Genomic DNA, 19,672 nt, shown 5'->3' with positions numbered 1-19,672 from the left:
TCGATTGTTTATTTCGATTATAACCAAGGTGTATGTATTTATCTATATCTATATACCTTGATGACAACAACAAAAAACTCAATGTAAATAGACAACAAAAAGAGCAAAAATATCGATTGCACTCATTACAAGACAGAGAAGAGCCTTTCTTTCGTTCGAAAAGCACAATTTTTTGTAATTTTTCCACTCCTTTATTTATTTATTTCGCTCCATTGTGTCAAACTAATGTGTTTAATAATAATTAACATCAAAATAAACCTACTCTGGCACCGAACAAATGGGCAAAGTCGCTCTAACTACGTCCCCCCGCCAGCTGAATGGTTGAGATCATTTAAATTAACAAATAAATAACACCGTCCTTCCTAGGCTTTCCTTTTATGCCGCTTCCTATCCCGTGTCTGACGTACAATCCGAAGAATCGTTAGAATTATCCGTCGAGCTGCTGTGTGCCGATCGGAACGAGCGGCGCTTCTGCTCTCCGCTACTAGATGCACCGCCACCGGATTTCCGATTCTCTGGACTCTGCTCCATTTTCACATATCCCACCGTTGAATTTTCCCTGCTTCCACTTGCTAGCGTTTTCTTCCGCTCCTTCACACCACCGTCCGTATCGACCGTCTTGCTGGTGGATGGTTTTCCCTTCCCAGCAGACGACACCTTCACGGGAGTCGATGCGGCCGACGGTGTGCCACCATCCACTGGTTGCTCCTTTTTCTCATCCAACGTTTCTGCCCGACTGGCCGTATCGATTTCATCTTCCTCATCGAAGCTAATCGGTTTGTTCTTGGCTTCCGCTTCAGCGAATGCCGACGGATATTGGTTACCGATCTTCGTCTTTATCGTCCGTATCTTGCGGAAAATGTAATCCAAGTCTTTTTTCATGTCGTGCAGCAGCTTCGTGTGCTTTTTAAAATCATCCGTAGCTATCTTCAGACGGCTGGCACTGAGCGCATTACAGTTGAGCAGCATTTCATTTGTCTTCTCAAAGCGTTGCAACCTGAAAGGGTGGGTGCGTTAGTATTTTTTCCTCTCGCATCAAACTCGTGGCACCAAGCATCTTACATTTGTTTCTGCGCTCGTATCATAACTTCCACATCCGTTTGGTTGACCAAACCGGCCAATCCTTGGACGAACACTTCCGGAGCAGTGTAGTTCTGAAAGCATTCGATACTGAAATCACTTTCCGGGCGTCCCGAATGCATGCTGCTGCTCATCTCCGAGTTCATCATGACGACTAAAGTTGTCTCCGAATCTGTTTTGGACTAGAAGCAACCAAAATATCCTGCTTTTTATGTTTTTCCGTGAACAGCTGTCGTGCGACCAATTTTTGTTTTGCGTAAACAATTCAATTCCTTGCTGTCATTTTCAATGCATTTGCTTGTGTGTGTAGGTTGTCCCATTGCAGTGTGTGACTATTTTCACTGGGGTTTGGTAGGCAGGAAGAATACTCCAACCGATTACGATTCTTTTTACATTTATTGTTGGAAAAAAAAATACGATTTTTGCAGCTCGTGGAAATGTAAAATACATTTTATTATACATCCTACAGACTTCTGATCAGCATAAATTCCACCCCGTGACATGTGTGTCCCAGAAATTATTGAAGACTTCGCCCTCTCAAAATATATCATCATGATCGTAACAAACCAGCTCACGATTGTCCTTGTGTTTGCCCTTTTGCGAGCGGTTGGTGGCCAAAGCAGACCACACAGCAGAAGAACCAGCATCGTTGATTGGGTTAATTTGTGGCTGACGGCGTGCCAGCTGCACCTGCAGCTGTATACCACCGACCGTCTTGGAATGCAGCTCACTTATCGCTTTGTCGGCCGATTCCGTTTTAGAAAACGTTATAAATCCTCGCCCCTTCTCGATCTCCATCGAAATGTTAAGGATTTCCCCAAAATCGCTAAAGTGCTTCTTGAGAAAGTTCTCAGTCACCTTGTTGCCGGAAACGTACACCGTATTACCGGATCGTGGTTTATCCTTTGATGGATCGATACCCGCTGGTTTGGACTTGTCCGTCTGATCGTCCTTTTCGCGCTCGTTTGCAAACTGTTGGTAGAGGTTCTGTACACGGCTCGTTTCCTTCTCCGCAGGACTGTTCGGGCTTTCGATTGGTGTGGTCGAACTTGCAACCACTGCGCTGGACGTGGAAGCCGTCGAGCTGGTGCTTTCGAATTCTGTAGACGCACCGAACGATTGATACTGTCCTGCGGGTGACATTTCCGGCTGTGTCCGTTTCCGTTCCTGTCCTTTCGGGCGCTTGAACGAAGCCTCCTGTTTGGGCTGCGGTTTCTGTATCGCTTGTATGGCGCCACTTTTGAGCAGCTTTCGGGCGACTTCCCGTGCATCACGCGCATCAGCTGGCCGTTTGGGTAGCAGATTCTTTTCCGGTTCCTGTTTCGGTGCTTTCAGTGCTTGCAGGGCTTTTTTCTTCTTTCTTAGCTTGGCATATTTAGCTTGCAGCATCAGTTCCTCCTCGGTTAAGTTCGATGGAAAATGGATGTACACCATTTTTGTAAACAACAAAACGTTAACCTTTCTTGTAATCAATTGTTGTAAAGATTAACTAAATCGATTCTGAAAAACGTGCAAAATATGGATAGAGTTCGCGAGGAACGCGAAACGGCACCAAATGTTTTGATTTGCTCCGTTTGGCAAAATTTTGTTTGGCTTGTTGATGTCAAAACTCCCGAAGCGTTACGATCAAGGTATATAAATACTTCACACACATTTAGCAGCATTTACACGTAAACGCCAAAAATATAAGATCTCTACAACACCAGTGGATTAAATTTGATATTGTCGGATTGATTTGAAGGATTAACGATGTCACACAAATGCCCACAAATGACGAACTGAATTTAACAAGTGAGTCAGGTTGGTTCCACTAAGGCAAGTTGTCACCAAAGCAGAAGAAGATAGAAAAAAGGAGGATCTTCAATTTTGATTTAGTAACAGCTGTCTATATGGCATTTGAACTCAGTTCTTCGTTGTTAAAGTATTTTGAATACTCATCATCGTTGGGTCATTAGATTACACGACCCAGAGCCTCTAAAAATAAACGGTTTAAAATAATTTAATTAAACTGCACACGTGTACACGAAACTTTAGAAGCTAACGCACATAACGTCTGTCAAGCGGGCCCTTTGACAATGCGTTACTTCGAAGCCAGTAATTCAAAAGGCCAAGCCCGTAACGGTAATTTATGGAATGTTCTACACATTTTTTCTACTCCTTTGAACGTTAAATTCCCGGCAAGCTATTGTATGTTCGTAAAAACCTCAAAACTATCCACACTCATTGTTCTATGTCTGTAGAACGTTGATAAATTCACGTGTTCCTCTTTTTCCCTCAGTGGGATCGCAACCGGATCTTTCAACCAGTGGTGAAAAACGCAAAACTTACACCCCTCCAAAGCAAGCATCCTCGCCCCATTCGGAAACGATTAAATGCCAGACTCAGCAAACTGAAACGAAAGTAAGCGATTGTTGCAGCAAAGAAAAGAGCGAAACGCATCACAATCGCTAGTTTACACTGTGCTGTTTGACGAAAGTGATTTTACAAATCGAACCGACGAGTGAAGCCCGTAGAAAGGTCAGTGTACAGTTCTAGCCCAACCAATTGTGCAGCCGCATTTTTCGCATCGCTGTGTCGCCATTGGGAAATAGAAAACTGTGTGCGCGTTCCATGTAAGTTCGGCAGCAAAGCTCTGGGCGTGTGTGGCACGGAACCGTAGTGGAGTGTGTGCTAAAAGCAACAACTCTCCAGACTCTTGCATCCAGCAGCAGCAGCAGCTGTATCTGTTGTAAAGGAACGATTGAAGGCGTCGCTAACGAAGCAGAACGCCTGTATCAGCGTAATTATCGCGCGTTTGGTCCAGCCGCAGGCAAGAAAGGAAGTCAGGCGGAAGTACGCGGGTGCAGTAGCACGGAGGAGCGACTGCATCTATTCACCATCTGATTGTGTGCGGTACTTGTGTGCTGGGGAAGATTATAGTAGCGCAACCTAAAGAGAAACGCCCGCAGGAGGGAAACACCCGTAGGAGGAACGTGCATCTAGAGCGGAGGAAGAATGGCCCAAAACATCAACCCGGAGCGCGCACAGTCGTCGAACCCATCGAAACAGAGCGATGAGGCGTTGATAAACAACAATAACCAGGCCGTTAGCAAAAGGTGAGTGGAAGAACGCAAATGCAGCATGTTGGAAGTGTGTTGACATGCCCAGAAATTGTGTTGACCGGGAGGTCAAACTACCGCCCGCCCTCGATACTTCCGCTTCGAAACGCGCGCGCGTCCGCAGATCACAGACCATCTGCGCCAGATGGCGATGACTCCATCGCGGTTAAGCGGTTCATTCCCTTACCGTCTTTGCAAATGACCGGAGTGCCCCTCCATTTTACTTCACCGGGATAATGTTTTCCAAATGTAAAAGTGACGAGTGCAACCAGCCATCTAAATTTATTTCATTGCTATTGCATTCAAGTGTGTTCCCACCACCCTCCTTCCCCCCACCCACCCTTTCTGGAGCATCATCAGATCGATTGTCTTGGGGGAGGGGCGAGGAAAGATTAAGGAAAAGAGGAAGTGAGGAACCCTATCTGTCATGGCGTTACGCGCGTCTCGCATTCTTCGCGTAACTGTTTTTTAAAAATGGTAACGGTTTCTCGATGCCTCCTACGATATTGATGATCCATCCCTTGTTTCCATGGTGAAAAGCAGAAAATTTTACTTTTAATATGAAATCATCCAGTCACTAGATGGATAAGAAATGGTTTACAGCATTTCGGAGCAGAATATGTGCCAGAGAGCACAGGTGTTGTGTAAAATGGTGTGAAGAATGTCGTCGGATGTGAAATTCATCGCATAGCTAAGAGTTCATTGACCCTTCGGGTTTCAGCTTTTCACATAGCTATTGGATTTAATTAGTGATTATTGATAATGCATGTAAACTTTATTATCATCTTTTTTCTGTAAAAATATGCTTCACATCAATTTACAGATATTTTGTATATCTCATGTTCATCAAGATCATTATCTAAAACCTATGGTCCTCAAAGCTGTCTCAGGTGGTGTACCCCAAGACGTAATAACTTATTTTATTCAAATGATTTTTTACATTAAAATAATGTTGTAAGGTCGTCTAATAAGTGACCGAATATAAAACAGTAATAAAATCCGAAACAAATTCGGATAGTTTGCGGTACAATTATTGTGAAATTTAAAGCGAAAAGAACTTGAAAAAATAAAAAAAATGCAAAAGCAAAATAGCTAGGGATGTTATGAAAAGGAATAGCGGGCTATTTTGAATAGGTTTACCTCGCTTGTATCAAACGTTATTACAAAATTCCAATTTCTTAGTTGTTAAACCGTCACGACTCCCGGAAGATTTTACTAATCTTACCCCCTCCCTTTCCTTTTTGCAACAGACTCCAGAAAGAGCTGATGGCGCTGATGCTGTCGTCGGAAAAATCCATCTCTGCCTTTCCGGAGGGTGAAAATTTCTTCAAATGGATCGGCACGATCAGCGGCCCGGACGACACCGTGTACAAGGGCCAGAAGTACAAGCTGCTGCTGGAATTCCCCAACTCGTACCCGTACTCGGCCCCGAACGTCAAGTTCATCACGCCCTGTTTTCACCCGAACGTCGACCTCAGCGGTTCGATATGCCTTGACATCCTGAAGGACAAATGGTCCGCCCTGTACGACGTGCGGACGATCCTGCTCTCGATCCAATCCCTGCTCGGGGAACCGAACAACGATAGCCCACTGAACTCGCAGGCATCTCAGCTGTGGCCGAACCAGGTCGAGTACAAAAAGTATTTGGACGATTTCTACGAGAAGAATAAGGATTCCTAAAGCGCGGGTGATTCCCATCCTACCCGGTGCGCATTCTGCAAGCCTCCATGGAACCTCCTCTTCAAAAAACCACCAACAAACAACTCCCTTATTAGTAGAACAATTTAATGATAGAGGAAGCAGGTAGCAAGTCAGTCTCGTCGTCGTGAGCGCCTTGTCGTGTCATTGTCAGTTTAGCGCCCCCCAAACACATAGATCGATCTGGGGACGGTCGGAGTCGGAGGTAGTATTGGGCTTTGATGCATTTTTCCGCGAGGAGGGAGTAATTAGATTTTTCGTAAAGGGAAAACAAAGAGAAGTGAAATTTTATCGAATTTGTCAAAATGTTTAAAACTAAAACTCCTTCGATGATTTTCTCAACGTGTGCTGGACTCTGTAAATTTGCTTCTCTAATTTATCGCGTAATTTAACTTTCTCTCTCTCTCTCAATACCCACAAAACTGTGTGCCGCTATGTTTTACCGTAAAGGTTTGAAGCAAAGTTTTGATTTACTTAAATTGTTGTGACTTGTTTAATGATGTCAAGCTAGGAGATGAACATTGCATGATGCCAATCTTTTTTTTTGCTTTTAAGAGACAATTTTAATATTGACTATTATTTTGTTTGAGCCATGGCGTTTTTTTTAATCGCAATAGACTTCCATAACATCAAACAGCTTTCTTCCTACGGACTCCGCGCGGTACGCGCTGCATTGATTCACAGACAGGCAAATATGATACGACACGAGGATTAGATGGGAAGATGTAACAAACAAACAAAAAACACGAAAGTACACATAATGAGCTAATTTAGTTTACAAGAATCGCGCGCACGTCTCCTTAAAGCGGGTGGGGAACATAAAGGTCAATCACTTGTCGTCGTCGTTGCCACACGGTGCGTCCAAGTTGCGAATGCGGAATACGGAAAGCTCACCAGCAAGACTCTGTCTGGCAAGGGGAGAAAGAACATTTATGTATTTATTTATAATTTTGTGTGCGGTAGAAAAACGGAAATATGAACATGGTTGTTTGAAAGTCAGCAAACAGCGAAATCGATTTTATTTGATTAATCATCGACCGGTACAAATCCATTCGGTAAGTTTGTTTGATTTTGTTGTATTGTAGAGATTGCTGGATAAAGATTGAGGTAGAACTTATTACTTCACGGTTATCGTGAGTGGGCCAGAGGAAATCGAACTTGGCCAAGGTGTTTCTGCCTGTCTGCTGCCATCACTTTGCGGGTTTCCTGCCAGGAGTCTTGTAAACAGCCCTCAAGATCCAATGTCGGCCACTCCCCTATCCCAGCTTCAATCCTTCTCAATCGCGGCTGTTTTGTTTATGAGCTATGCCCCTATCATAAACAGGGTCGTACAGTGGCTTTCTCAGGACATTACCTCTGTGATCCTCTTCCCTGATTCCTACATTACATCTGCATTATTGGATCGATAATAAGTCATCGATTTTCCTGTAATATCACAATTTGAGGGGCCTCAACTCCCATTCCGCTCGGGGCCTCCAAATATCTTGACCCACCACTGTGGCAACTGCGGGGATCTGAAAATACCCCGTGATATTCTGCTATTCGGGCAGCATTTTAGACAAAAATCTACTCTCCTTTAGGTTGGCTTTTAGACAATCCAACGAGTAGAGAAATTTTCCTCGGACGAGATTTATCTCGTTGTTCCAGCCGAAGTAGTTTTGAACGCCCTTGCTAGCCGTTTTATTTTCATTTAAATTTACCCTTTTTCCTGATACGTCATCAATAAACAAACGTAAACAATGAGGGAACAGCTGTCAAACCGGTGCAAGCCGGACGAAAACAATCGGATCGTCGCCAATGGAGGAAAACAGTTCGCTGGTGTATGGGCTTGAGTTTCAGGTGAGCAACCGGATCGCTTCCCACTGTTCCATACTGACCTCTCGCACACTATTTGTAACGCAGGCAAGAGCGCTTGCATCGCAGCAGGCCGAAAGCAACGATGTGCGGTTTTTCGTTGCTACGCAAAGCCTCAAACCGAACAACCAGCTGCACGTCGTCGATCTCAACGAGGACAGTTCCGCCCTGCAGTCGCGCATCTTTGCCCATCCGTACGGCGAGGTATGGCGGCTGACGGCAAGCCCCCACGATCCGCGCCTGCTGGCCAGCTGCTACAGTCTGCTGAAGGGTGGTACGCAGGTCGTGATGGAGACGGCACTGCTAACGCTACCGGAATCTCTCGAACCGAAGGACAGCGAGCAAGAGTTTCTGGCGTTCGAGCACGCGGAAACGCTTGCGACGAGCGAGTACGGGGCGGAAGTTCGCACCACCGAATTTCACCCGTCCGATCCGAACCAGCTGGCCTGTGTGGTGGATGGCAAGATTGTGCTGCTGAACCGTGGGGAAGCGGCAACGCGCGTGGTAGCCGAGATCAATGCGAAAAATGTGCCCAAGTTTACAACGGGCCGGTGGTCTCACTTTCATCAGGGCAATCATTTTATAGCCCTGCACGATTGTAGCATACGGTAGGTGAAGAAGGTTTTGGTTGCTGTTTTGCGCTTCCCTGTTTAATCCCTATGTAATGTTCGGCCAGGTCGTACGATGTGCGGGATCCCAATCATGTGGTGTGGAGCATCGAGGAAGCACACAGCCAGATGGTGCGCGATTTGGACTGCAATCCGAACAAGCAGTGCCACATTGTGTCCGGCGGGGACGATGGCGTGATGAAGGTGTGGGATTTCCGCAACACCAAGGAACACGTGTTCGCCCGCAGCGACCACCATCACTGGATATGGAGTGTGCGGTTCAACACGTACCACGATCAACTGCTGCTGTCCAGCGGTAGCGACGGTAAGGTGCTGCTAACGTGTGCCGGCAGTGTCAGTTCCGAAGCGCCGGAAGTAATCACCGCTGCCGATGTAGTCGAGCAGGTGGGCGCTAGTGAGCCGAGGGAACATTTAGCCGACGGTTTGCTGCAAACGTTCGACCAGCACGAGGATTCGGTGTACGGTGTCGAGTGGAGCACGGCCGATCCGTGGATGTTTGCGTCGCTAAGCTACGACGGGCGTATGATAATCTCCAAGGTGCCCAAGCAGTACAAGTACCAAATACTGCTGTAAGCAGGCGCGGGTGAGTAGTGATGATGAGGGACCGTCTTTGCCACTGGTGTCAGAAATAAAACCATTCGTTAAGTTAATTTACTATGAGCGAGAAAGCTGGTATATTTTGTACCATGCGCTACGTAGTCCTCACAGACGTCCGGGAACGTTGGTGCTTTCAAATTTTCAATCATTCGTCAAAGAGATGGTTGGACTTTTAGCTCTGTTTGACCCACCAGATATAGACGATTGGGTTCTGCGTGTTTCAGAAACTGATCAGGAAACACATCAACCGCCCTTATGGTGAAGTTGATGGTAAGCAAGGTCTGCATACACGTATAAAAGATGACAAACATATTATAGAGCGCTTCTTGGGCGGAAGTACGCCTCTTACACTTTCCGTAGAGCCTGACGACAGTCTCTTAGCCGAATAGAAGCGAAAGATGATCAGAAGGATTTAAAAAGCCAGCCCATGAAAGCCCTTAAAAACTGAACACATGGGACCAAATAGAGATGAAGCGATGGCATAGATGCTTCCACCAGAAAGGGCAGGATGTTATAGCCCAACTTCGTATTACATGTTTTTCTTACCCTTCTCGCTCTCAAAATTTGGAGTAAAACTGGCTGGCCATGTTTGTAGTTCGGGTGGTTTGCATCAACAAAAAGGCAGGCAGAAAAACAGGCAATTTCACGTCGGTTGTCCTCCGTCCGAAACAGGGGACACACGCACACACGAAGGAAATGTAGCAATTTATTTCTAATGTTAAACTTCATCCTGGCTCTTCTTCACTCTAATCATAATTAATCCCTGACCGGGTTACAATGAAACTATATACCCACCACGGATAAAGGGTGGCGATCGCAAAAGGAAGGCCAAGACAGTACAGCTAGGGCCAACAGACGACGACGGAAACACAAAGGAGACTGACAGGGAGGGAGTAGTGTTCGTGTTACGCAGAAGAGTATAAAAAGTGACGCAGGGCAATTTGAAGAATCGAGTTTTGTGAAGGGGGGCCTAGAACTTGAACTCCTTGTACTTCTTCGACTGTTTGCTGGTCGTGTCGGTTTGCTGCCGTTTCCGTTTCGACTTTTGCCGGGCCACGTGCTCTGCCAGCATGTCGGAAAGATCCTCCTTCTGCAGATGGCTCTGCTGTTCGCGCATCTGCTGCTCGTACCTTTGCGCCATCGCTTCATTGTCCAGATCCAGCTCGGACGGATCGAGTGCCAGTTCGACCATACCCTCACGGTCGACTGGACCACCACGGCCGGCACCACGACCACCACCACCTCCAGCTGCTGCCGCTGGTCCACCACCGGGCACACCGCCACCACCACCACCACCACCCGCAGCAGAGATGTCGTACACGTGTGTCGAGGCCATCATGGCCGCCCCGATACGCTCGTTTCGCTTCTCCGGCAACACGTGATACAGTACCGGCGTCTCGTTATCTTCCATCTCGCTCTCGATCTTCTTCTTGCGCAGTTCGATCGTGTCGGGCGTTTCCATACCGGCCGGCACACCGCTGGTCAGACCGGACGGCGTTACGAGTCCTTCGGCCGGTGTGATCAGCCCACTTTCGTCCGGCTGTGCGGTCATATCTTCGCCCTCGTCTTCCTCCTCCTCGGACGATTCTTCCGATTCCGATTCCAGCTCGCCCCACACCGTCCGATCGATCTCTTCCTCGCCCATACCACCTTCACCGTCCATTCCGGCCACCCCGAACACATCACCGTACAGTGGTTTGCCGCTTTCGTCCACCGGTGGTTTACCCCAACCGCCGGCATGATACCCGAACGAGCATCCCTCCGGAATGGGTGCATTCAGCCCGGGTATCTTCAGGTTAGGATAGCTCGGCGGTGGCCCATACCGCTGCTGGGCAATGAGCCACGGTGGAGGAATCTTATGACAAGCCGGCCCGATCGGCATTCCCAGCGCGATACGCAACTCCTCGGACAAATCACCCGGCTTCTTCTCCTTCAGCCGTGTCTCGAACTCTTTCCCCTCGTAGTACAAATCACCGTGGATCGTCATGCGCGGCTTCGTTTGCCACTTGAAGAACGCATCGTGCAGCTTCTGATAATCGATATCGATCTTGCCCATCTTTGGCCTTGCTCGTTCGCGCATCTTCGCCTTCAGCGTCTTCGCTTCGTCCTTTTCCTGCAGCGACGCACGCATCTCCATGATTCCCGTCTTCTTGATGAACGCCGGCAGATCGAACGGTGGCTTCTCGATACCTCGCTTGCCCTGCAGATACTTGCGCTTAAAGCACCAGTGCCGTGGTACCTGCACCGTGTTGCGGTGACTCTTCAGCTGCACCAACAGCTTCGGATCGCGTGCCGTCACGTCGTGCATTTCGACCACATCTGGGCGGGTGACGAGCTGCTTCAGTTCGGCCACACTCAGCCGGTTCAGTTTCTTGAGCTTGCGCTTGGAAATCTTCTCCTTGTCGTCCTTCTCGTCCTGATCGCCCATATCGTCGTAATCGTAATCCATCCCGTCGTCCACCTTCTTCGTTTCGGCCGCCGCCTTCTCTTTTTCCGTCTCTTCGGCACTCTTGACCATTTCCTTCGACTTGGTGTCGAGCTTGAAGATTTCAAACACGCGGTAAAATTGCCGGTACATCGGTCCAAGGTCGGCAATGGTCACCTTTTCCGGTACGTACTCGATCTCTACGTCCTTCAGGATGTCCTCGTCGGCGGCGGTTGACCTCGTCTCCTCCGCGGGAGGCGTTGCTTTTGAGGATGGTGGTACCTCTTTGTCGTTTTCTTCACTGTCCGCTTGTACCGTTGACTCTTCATCGTCCTCTTCCTTTTGCCCGTTTGTATGATGCCCATCTTCCGCTTCGGCCGTCTCCTCTGTCTCACCATTTTTCGCCTGGTCGCCGTTCACCTTTTTCACCGGTTCCTCCTCTGTGTCCTTACCGTCGTCACTATCATCGATTGAGCGAACGGGATCACCTTCCTTGTCCTGCCGATCCTCCTCAGCTAGTTCCACTTCCTCGCTAGCTTCCTGCTCTGGATCTTTCGTTCGTAATGTTTTATGCTTTGAATCTTGGAATTTAGTTAAGGATTTTTCAGGTTGTTTCTGTTGCTGCTGCTGCTGCTGCTGCTGTAACCGCTGTTCGTGCGCTTTCTGCATCTGCTCACGCCGTGCCTTACGGTTTTCCTTCTTTCGCTTTTTCTTGCGCCTATTTTTGTCCTGCTTTCCTTCCACACGCGTTTGTCCCGGGTCGGAAAATGTACCGTGCATGGACGAATCGTCTCCTTCCACGTCGGCCGCACTCTGTTCGTTGACATTTTCATCATCCGACTCTAATGCACCTTCCGGCTCGAGGTACGAACCGGGCAAAACGGCACCCACGGCAGCAAGCGTTTCCTCCACATCCAGCTCTTGCGCACGAATGGTCTTTAGCGCTAGTACATCTTCCAGCGCTTTTGGCAGTACCAGTTCGGAAGGTTTTTTCGCATCTTCATCGGGATTGTCTACCTTCAGCGACATCAGTGCTGGTGGCGGTGACAATACGGGCATCTGTTGAAACTCATCTTCCTGCTCCACGTCCTCCTCTACCCCCTCTCGCACCTCATCCATCTCGGGCAGTTCCGTTTGTTGCTGTTCTGCATTGTCCTCTGGGTGGCGTTCATCATCCTGCATCATCGGAACCATTTGTACCGGCCATCCACCACCGTCAACTATTTCTACCGGCATACCATCATCGTCCAGGAGCATTTCCGACGGTGTCATCGGTGGTGGTACCATCGTTCCGTTGGTTTGTTGCTGCAAACAGAAAAATGGGGGAAATTAATTCAACCCAAAATCCACCCAGCAAGATAGGTGTAGTGTGTGTTTGTTTGTTGTTGTGTTCTGAGAAGAGCCACCAAACTCAAGTTTGCACGGCCTGAGAAAGATTACTACACACCCACTTACCTCCAAATTGTTGTCCATCGTGGATTAATGGACTTCCCGCGTTGGATATACCTAGAAATGCTAAACTATACGAGCGATTCACAGCAAAATGTGGTAATTTTCATCTACCAAACGCAATCGGGCCCGCAGTTGTTTGGTATTGCTAAATTGACAGTTTGCTGTTGCGGGATAAACCGCGACGGGCTAATATGGCGCACTGTCAAACTTTTGACAGCTGCACATTGCGTGTGCTTAAATTGTTGCCGTATTTTCTTATATTTCTTGCTGCTTGCCATATAAAAAAAAGGCAAAAAAGAGAAGAAACTCACTTTTATTATCAAACACTTCGAAAAAATGTAGTTTGATAAAATAAATATCAAACTTTCCCTTTCCATTGCCATCTTGCTTTGAGGCCCGGATAATCGAGAATGCCGCGAGACCGCCATTTTTCAAACTCCATGTACTATACCGGTAGAAGCATGCCATGCCAACAGCTACGATTCATCAGTTCTAGGAAAGTAATGAAGAGTACTGGCACGGCTCCATTGGCGCAGTGAAGCTTCCTGTATTATGTGCACCCGTGCACACACCCGCATTTATAAGCTGTGAAACGAGTGACGATTAAGACTGGGAAATTTTAAGTGCTTCTTAAATCCGACGGACCACTCATCTGGTGTCCGCAAACGGCAAGAAAAACAAGGATGCTCGAATTCGCCAGACCGTTGCAGAACATTCTGCGTATCAAGCAGGTGAATTCTACCGATCTCATATGGCGACTGCACTGTCGCGCGACAGTGTATCTGCTGCTGCTGGCGTCCCTACTTTTATCGGCCCGCCAATACTTTGGCAATCCGATCGACTGCGTGATCGGCAGTGGCGCAGTGCCGGCTTCGACGATGAACGAATTTTGCTGGATCATGGGCACGTACATAAGCAGCGATCCCAACTTCGGTACTGTATCACAGCCCCAGCCTCCTAGGGCGCTAGATATTTAAGGTTACCTTTCCTGTATGTTGCTGTCTCACCTTTTCCCTCTTCTCTCTCCCTGTTCGCCGATTCCAGTATTGGATAGCACCGATTTGGTGAAGATCAACGCCAAGATTGGACACATTCCGGAGAGTGAACGATCGTACCAAAAATACTACCAGTGGGTCGTGTTCATCCTAGCGCTGCAGGCGGGCATGTTCTCGCTGCCCAACTTTCTGTGGAAGGCTTGGGAAGCTGGCCGTTTGCAATCGCTTTGCGATGGGTTGAGTGAGTGTTCAGCAACGGTTAGAAATTAGTATTTTGGTTTTGAACTGAACATATTGTCTCTCCCCCGGTTTGCAGCGTCACCCCTCGTTCCGGATCAGTGGGAAAAGTCGCGCAAGAAACAGCTGATCGCTCATCTCGTGGCCGATTTTCCACGCCTGCACCGGACGTACCTGCTGCGCTATATCTTCTGCACACTGCTTAACTTCTGCAACGTGCTGGTAAACATTTTCCTCGTGAACCTTATCTTTTCCGGCTTCTGGACAAACTATCATCCGGCCGTGACGGCGCTGCTGTCGTTCGATTTTCCCTCCTGGAACCGGTACAATTCGCAAGTGTTTCCGAAAATTGCCAAGTGTGATTTTCACTTCATTGGACCTAGCGGTTCCAAGCAGAACCGCGATGGTCTCTGCCTGTTGTCGCTGAATGTTGTGAATGAGAAGATTTTTGCCTTCCTATGGGTATGGTTTTTGATGTTGCTGGTGATATCTGCACTGAACCTGCTCTACTGGGTGGTCGTGCTGTGTAGCAAGAGTTTTCGAGCGTGGCTACTGGCCACACCACTGTACCCAATCCGTTCGACGGTAGTGTCGCGTGCGCTGGACGGGCAAGAAATTGGCAAATGGTTCCTGCTGCATCAGCTGTGCCGCAATCTTAATCCCATCATTAGTCGGGAACTGTTGACGAGCATGTCGAAAGTGAAAAACGCCAACAACCGGAAGTCGTACCGAATGGCAAAGACGGGCGAACCGGACTTTTACACCGATCCGGAAGGATTCGTTGAGGAGGATGTATAACGCAAAAGCCCTTGGGCACACGCATCAATGTGCAACGAGCGCAAAAGTGTGCGACAGGAGGGTATTTCCCACTAGCGAAGGAGTCGTCGGTTGTTATAGGACAACAGACTGCGGAAACGAAACCATTCCAGAAAGTGTCTTCATTCCACCCGAGAGCGATCTATATCCTTGCACACTGTATTGTGCAGTATCGTGAGTTTTTTCCTTCCTATTGAATTGTTTCATTCTATTTACTATGAACGCGTTATGCATTTCATTTTCATTTCACGTACGATAAGTTCGTATATACACACACATATGTATGCACAATAGATATTGTGAATCTCTATAACTTATAAGTGCCATGAACAAGTAATCGAAACGATAGATAGGAATTGGATATTAGTTGTGCGGATAATGCACAGGAGCAGAGTCGCTTTGTGCATTGCGTAGTTTGCAGTCACGGAATGGTTGAATAAGTGCCTTAATGTACATAAGTAAGAAACCTCTTCCTTTCGAAATTATTATTGCTAGAAGCAAATAAAGCACTATTGTTGATAGACATTTTTCTTAATTTTCATGTAACATGTTGCTCTATGTTCCTTTTTGTTTGATTTACTTTAATTTGTTAAACCAATTTTTAGTGTAGTATTTTATTAAGCTAATTATCTGCCATTTATGCATCCGTTTTGAAACACTTCCGCTTAAATTTGGCGTAGGATTTTCGCTCGATCTCTTCAATTCCTTGGCGCCACGGACATGACATTGACTCGAACATCACGTATATTAGCGATGGCTAGCAGAACGGTATGGTATATGAATGGTATTTCATGTCATTTAAATTTGAATTGAAAATTCAAAGCTGGAGTTCTTTCAACTAGGCTAGAATCAGAGCAGAGCATCAGTTGACGACGACGATTAGTTATGCTTCCTTGACGCGATCGTATCCTCGTACGATAAAGCAATTGGCCACAGCACTGTATGCTGGGTATTGCTGATTCCATAATTTGACTGAGCACTGATTCTCCGATGCTTCACTCTTACGTGCTGACAAAGGAAGGTGGTCTTTTTTTCCTTGGGCTATACAACTTCGAAATGTGTTGGCTTGCCATTTACGTTTTCCTGTGACTGGATTTTACTCGTAGTTCGATAGCCACGGTCCTAGGTCTGCAAAGGCATCTTGGATAGGATTCCATCCAACCCGCTATCACCTCGGCCACCGGTCCATCACCCCACGGAGAGTGATCGCCCTAATTATTAAATCTACAGCACCCGTCGTTGAGGTGAAAAATGAAATACCTGATGCGATCTTCCCGTATCTGCTCACATTCTTCATGTCCGTAATGTATCTCATTAAAGTTAATGTGCTTGTAGGTAGGGGAGAATTTTCCTATAAGTGAACTATAGCGGTAATCTTGTATCATGCATTTTTTAACCGCTTGGGGTCAAGTGCTGGATAGTGCAGCCCAACAAGTGATCCAGGTACACCGTGGTACTAGGTACGGCTCTGATACGTTTTCTACGGCTCAGCCATATGTGTTGTATTGCTGCTACCAACCAACAGATGGCGCCACACATGCTAGCTACTGAGGATTGAGCGGACTGTTTAAACGGCTGGAAAATTGAACGATTGAATAAAACAATATACACACCGATAAATATTTGTGCAACATAGTGTAACAACATAATTATTATATTCTTTTTAAATTTCTTCATTTGTTTTCATGAATCCCTTTACATAAATTCTTCACACGTTTCTCATGCATCTAACACATCGAATCAATCGTCGATCGCGTGTATCTTCATCATTTGGGCGGTTTCTTTGTTTGCACCATGGCAACGCCGGTGCGCGTGCCCATGCTCACCTGCCCAATATCTTTCCCACCAACCAACAGTACCTGCAGCAACCCATTCAGCGATAGTGCCTCGTACAGCCGACCCACCCAACCGTCTATCTGTTTGGCCAGGTTCAGTTTAGTGCCGGTTTCATACTGCTCGGTCGAAAGGCGAACGTACGCGAGATTAAAATCATACTGCAAGCAATTGCTAGCCGTTACATTGACCGTTTCCTCCGGTGATGACGTCCGGCACAGTGATAGCCACTGTTGTGTGCCGGGATGTTTCGCCCGGGATGCGGGAATCGTTTCGCCGAAGTACTCCTGGAACGTTTGCAGCTCCTGTTCGGCATTGCTGGTGATAGCCGACACTTTGTTCCGCTTTTTCGCGTGCGAAAATAGCGTCGCCATGATTTGCGACTGCTGCGAACCGGGAACTAACGGCTCTGCCGATTCCTTAGCGATACCGTTACGCCCACCGCTGATCCGGAAGCTGTGGTAGTTGCGTCGATCCTCCAGCCACTGATCGCCGAAGTAGATGCTGTTCGCTAGCTTGAGCTGCACGAGTCGCAAACTGGCCGAACAATCCTCCAACGAACAGTGCCCATCGGTGCCGGTTTGAATGTCTTCGTTGAGAAACTTTTTCGCGAGGATGCGCAACTTCTGCTTGTGCACCGGATTGCCCGTCACGTTGTAGACAATGCTCGAGTCAATCGCGTACGGGTGCAGCATTTCCAGGGCTTCCAGATCGCTGTTTAGCGAATGCCCAACCAGTATGGCATCCGGAGGTAGCAGCTGGCGCAGTTCACGCTGCACATCCGCCAGCGTAGTACGCACGTTTTGTAACATTTGTTCCGTAATACCCGAGAAACGGGTACGGTAGTCGAAGATTTTTTCGGTCGGTTTTACCAACTGGTTGTACAGCGTTTTGCCATTCTCGTCGATGATGGAAACGCGCGCCAACAGCGATTTACCATCTTTACCACCACACATTTCACAATCGACACCGAACATGGGCGAGCGTACATTCACAGGTTTGTAGATAGCTTTCGTCGTTACATAGTTTTTGTATTTGTTCTCCAGCGTTCCTGTTGCAGGGGGGAAGAAACACAGAGAGGGAGAGAGAGAGAGAGAGAGAAAGATAGAAAACAATAGCAGAACAAAAAGTGATAATAATTGTTATCTTGTTCCCGGTGGAAAAAGACAATTGTCACGCCCTGATTGTCATGGCAACTGCGCTATGATAGGTAGCTTCTTGCACGGTTCTCAAGACAAAAAAAACCTACCAGCCAAGGGCAGTGGGTATCCTTCGTTGATCATCTGTATCGGGGAAAGCAGCAGCAGGGTGCGCGGGAACTTGTCACCGGGCGGCAGATCCAGATCGCTGTAGTCCGGCATCGAAACCGTCGGTCCAATGTTGTGGAAGATACTTCGCCGTACCAACATCTGATCTTTGCACATACGCATGGCCGCCTCGAGTGAACCGTACTCTGCGACGAGCACATCCTTGTGACTATCGCTCAACGGTACGCAAGCCACCTCTTCCAGTATCTTGGACCACGGGCACACCACCTGCAACGTGAGCTGGGGTCCAAAAATGTGTTCCGAACAGTTGGGCATATGCTCCCGGTAGGTAACGTAATCTTCGCACGAAAATCCCTCCACAATCAGCACGGTCGTGTGAGTGAGTTTGGTGCTCTTGTCGATCGATAGCCAGCGCGGTGTGACGGGAGAATCGGTGCGCAGCAGCGTGTGCATCAGCAGTGCCTGTATGTCGTCTAGCAGCAGCGGGATCCGTTCCTCCTTCCGTTCGTTCCGATCGAGCAGCGCCTTCTGCCCGGCCGGTTTTAGGAAGATGCGCGGCGTGTAGCGCATACTTTTCCGCTGATTGACGAACGCTTTCAGCACACGGTACTCGGATTCGGAATTAAGTGTGGTGTTGGCTTTATCGCCAGTAAAGGTGCGGCACTCGACGGCTGTTGATGGTATCCCACCAACACCACCACTTCCTGCGATGTTATCGTTGGTTCCCGCTGCGTCTCCGTTCTCGGCCTTTCGCCGCTTAGCATCCACCGCAGCCGCTGACGATGGTTCTTGATCGTCGCACTTGTCACCAATATTGTACGCGGTCCGATTGTTGGCCAGTATCTGTTTTAACTGTTGCTGATCGTCCGCGTTTACTGTAGTGTGCCCGTTTACACCGTTTTCCGGTCCTTCGCGATTGTTGTTGCCCGATTCGGGCTCTGGAACCAACGACGATGGATTCTTCTTTCGGCTGTTTTGATGGCCTTGCTGCTCGTTCAACATCATCAGCGCAGACAGGGCGAGCAGTTTGCGTTTTTTGCGCTCTTGACGCAGCTCTTTTCTACTTTTCGACTGCACGCTGTCGCCCACTACATTGTCGCCAAACGCCGCAGCAGCAGGACCAAGCTGAGCGTTTACACTACTACTGCCACTATGCTTGTCGTCTGCCAGCTTCTGCGACATCGGAAGCTTACAGGGCGGGAGAAAATAACAAAGACCATTAAATGCTTTGTGCTGACCGGGCAAATATTATACATGGGGTTATGATGAATCACAACCCACTTCAGGCTGCAGCAGTCACCCCCACGTATGTGTTAAATGCATTCTACAATATACACGCTTACCTCGTCGTGTGATCGTATGCGTTTGATGTGATTGTAAGGGTTACCCGGAAAGTCGTTCCGAGTCGGGAACCTGGTTGTATCTGTGTGTATATACAACGCGAGAGGACGCTTTTAGCTTACACAGCAAAATCTCTGCCTGAACGCTTGTATTGTTACTTTGTGGCAAAAGTAATCACATTTCCTTCTGCGAACGAAACTGTGTGAACCGCATTGCCGTTACGACAAAAAAAACATAAACATGCTGCCCGAACACACATTAGTATTTGACGTTTCAGATCGCGATGTGCAGCCGGGCTAGAACGGAACGTTGAAGAGTTGAGTTTAGGTTAACGAGAAGCGACAGCGTA

At 47.8% G+C, this 19,672-nt stretch overlaps 7 protein-coding genes across 7 annotated transcripts; 3 read left to right on the top strand and 4 right to left on the bottom strand.

Annotated features, from left to right (window-relative positions):
- Positions 1 to 175: 175 nt before the first annotated feature.
- LOC118509943 (kxDL motif-containing protein CG10681) lies at positions 176 to 1,374 on the bottom strand. Its single transcript, XM_036051275.1, has 2 exons — positions 1,063 to 1,374; positions 176 to 997 (listed from the first exon to the last, which is right to left on the bottom strand). Exons 1-2 carry the CDS (start codon positions 1,227 to 1,229, stop codon positions 388 to 390), a joined length of 777 nt encoding a protein of 258 aa, XP_035907168.1. The 5' UTR covers positions 1,230 to 1,374; the 3' UTR covers positions 176 to 387.
- Positions 1,375 to 1,499: 125 nt separating this feature from the next.
- On the bottom strand, positions 1,500 to 2,684 carry LOC118509942 (negative elongation factor E). Its single transcript, XM_036051274.1, has one exon. The coding sequence runs from the start codon at positions 2,512 to 2,514 to the stop codon at positions 1,618 to 1,620; it is 897 nt and encodes a 298-aa protein (XP_035907167.1). The 5' UTR covers positions 2,515 to 2,684; the 3' UTR covers positions 1,500 to 1,617.
- Positions 2,685 to 3,441: 757 nt separating this feature from the next.
- On the top strand, positions 3,442 to 6,883 carry LOC118509944 (ubiquitin-conjugating enzyme E2 C). The gene is made up of 3 exons (XM_036051276.1): positions 3,442 to 3,692; positions 3,772 to 4,175; positions 5,429 to 6,883. Exons 2-3 carry the CDS (start codon positions 4,075 to 4,077, stop codon positions 5,856 to 5,858), a joined length of 531 nt encoding a protein of 176 aa, XP_035907169.1. The 5' UTR covers positions 3,442 to 3,692; positions 3,772 to 4,074; the 3' UTR covers positions 5,859 to 6,883.
- Positions 6,884 to 7,509: 626 nt separating this feature from the next.
- On the top strand, positions 7,510 to 9,066 carry LOC118509941 (EARP-interacting protein homolog). Its single transcript, XM_036051273.1, has 3 exons — positions 7,510 to 7,715; positions 7,779 to 8,338; positions 8,407 to 9,066. Exons 1-3 carry the CDS (start codon positions 7,674 to 7,676, stop codon positions 8,930 to 8,932), a joined length of 1,128 nt encoding a protein of 375 aa, XP_035907166.1. The 5' UTR covers positions 7,510 to 7,673; the 3' UTR covers positions 8,933 to 9,066.
- Positions 9,067 to 9,597: 531 nt separating this feature from the next.
- Positions 9,598 to 13,005, bottom strand: LOC118509936 (splicing factor 3B subunit 2). The gene is made up of 2 exons (XM_036051267.1): positions 12,837 to 13,005; positions 9,598 to 12,686 (listed from the first exon to the last, which is right to left on the bottom strand). The coding sequence occupies exons 1-2, from the start codon at positions 12,852 to 12,854 to the stop codon at positions 9,927 to 9,929; spliced, it is 2,778 nt and encodes a 925-aa protein (XP_035907160.1). The 5' UTR covers positions 12,855 to 13,005; the 3' UTR covers positions 9,598 to 9,926.
- A 266-nt stretch (positions 13,006 to 13,271) lies between these two features.
- LOC118509940 (innexin inx2) lies at positions 13,272 to 15,427 on the top strand. The gene is made up of 3 exons (XM_036051272.1): positions 13,272 to 13,766; positions 13,878 to 14,069; positions 14,145 to 15,427. Exons 1-3 carry the CDS (start codon positions 13,517 to 13,519, stop codon positions 14,861 to 14,863), a joined length of 1,161 nt encoding a protein of 386 aa, XP_035907165.1. The 5' UTR covers positions 13,272 to 13,516; the 3' UTR covers positions 14,864 to 15,427.
- A 1,070-nt stretch (positions 15,428 to 16,497) lies between these two features.
- On the bottom strand, positions 16,498 to 19,585 carry LOC118509937. Its single transcript, XM_036051268.1, has 3 exons — positions 19,326 to 19,585; positions 17,964 to 19,170; positions 16,498 to 17,765 (listed from the first exon to the last, which is right to left on the bottom strand). Exons 2-3 carry the CDS (start codon positions 19,162 to 19,164, stop codon positions 16,648 to 16,650), a joined length of 2,319 nt encoding a protein of 772 aa, XP_035907161.1. The 5' UTR covers positions 19,165 to 19,170; positions 19,326 to 19,585; the 3' UTR covers positions 16,498 to 16,647.
- Positions 19,586 to 19,672: the final 87 nt, after the last annotated feature.

This window comes from Anopheles stephensi, chromosome 3 (genome assembly GCF_013141755.1).
Source record: "Anopheles stephensi strain Indian chromosome 3, UCI_ANSTEP_V1.0, whole genome shotgun sequence".
NCBI classification, from domain to species: Eukaryota; Metazoa; Arthropoda; class Insecta; order Diptera; family Culicidae; genus Anopheles; species Anopheles stephensi.
Note: the sequence above shows the minus strand (reverse complement) of the source record. Positions and strands in the feature narration are given on the sequence as shown.

What these genes read in the sequence shown, in the direction of transcription:
- LOC118509943 (XM_036051275.1), bottom strand. Translation starts at nt 1,229, where the DNA reads ATGATGAACTCGGAGATGAGCAGCAGCATGCATTCGGGACGCCCGGAA. An exon ending in ATACGAGCGCAGAAACAAAT is followed by an intron (nt 998 to 1,062) that starts GTAAGATGCTTG and finishes CCACCCTTTCAG; the next exon opens with GTTGCAACGCTTTGAGAAGA.
- LOC118509942 (XM_036051274.1), bottom strand. Translation starts at nt 2,514, where the DNA reads ATGGTGTACATCCATTTTCCATCGAACTTAACCGAGGAGGAACTGATG.
- LOC118509944 (XM_036051276.1), top strand. Translation starts at nt 4,075, where the DNA reads ATGGCCCAAAACATCAACCCGGAGCGCGCACAGTCGTCGAACCCATCG. An exon ending in AACCAGGCCGTTAGCAAAAG is followed by an intron (nt 4,176 to 5,428) that starts GTGAGTGGAAGA and finishes TTTTTGCAACAG; the next exon opens with ACTCCAGAAAGAGCTGATGG.
- LOC118509941 (XM_036051273.1), top strand. Translation starts at nt 7,674, where the DNA reads ATGGAGGAAAACAGTTCGCTGGTGTATGGGCTTGAGTTTCAG. An exon ending in TGTATGGGCTTGAGTTTCAG is followed by an intron (nt 7,716 to 7,778) that starts GTGAGCAACCGG and finishes TTTGTAACGCAG; the next exon opens with GCAAGAGCGCTTGCATCGCA. An exon ending in CTGCACGATTGTAGCATACG is followed by an intron (nt 8,339 to 8,406) that starts GTAGGTGAAGAA and finishes ATGTTCGGCCAG; the next exon opens with GTCGTACGATGTGCGGGATC.
- LOC118509940 (XM_036051272.1), top strand. Translation starts at nt 13,517, where the DNA reads ATGCTCGAATTCGCCAGACCGTTGCAGAACATTCTGCGTATCAAGCAG. An exon ending in AAGCAGCGATCCCAACTTCG is followed by an intron (nt 13,767 to 13,877) that starts GTACTGTATCAC and finishes CGCCGATTCCAG; the next exon opens with TATTGGATAGCACCGATTTG. An exon ending in ATCGCTTTGCGATGGGTTGA is followed by an intron (nt 14,070 to 14,144) that starts GTGAGTGTTCAG and finishes CCCGGTTTGCAG; the next exon opens with CGTCACCCCTCGTTCCGGAT.
- LOC118509937 (XM_036051268.1), bottom strand. Translation starts at nt 19,164, where the DNA reads ATGTCGCAGAAGCTGGCAGACGACAAGCATAGTGGCAGTAGTAGTGTA. An exon ending in ATACCCACTGCCCTTGGCTG is followed by an intron (nt 17,766 to 17,963) that starts GTAGGTTTTTTT and finishes CCCCTGCAACAG; the next exon opens with GAACGCTGGAGAACAAATAC.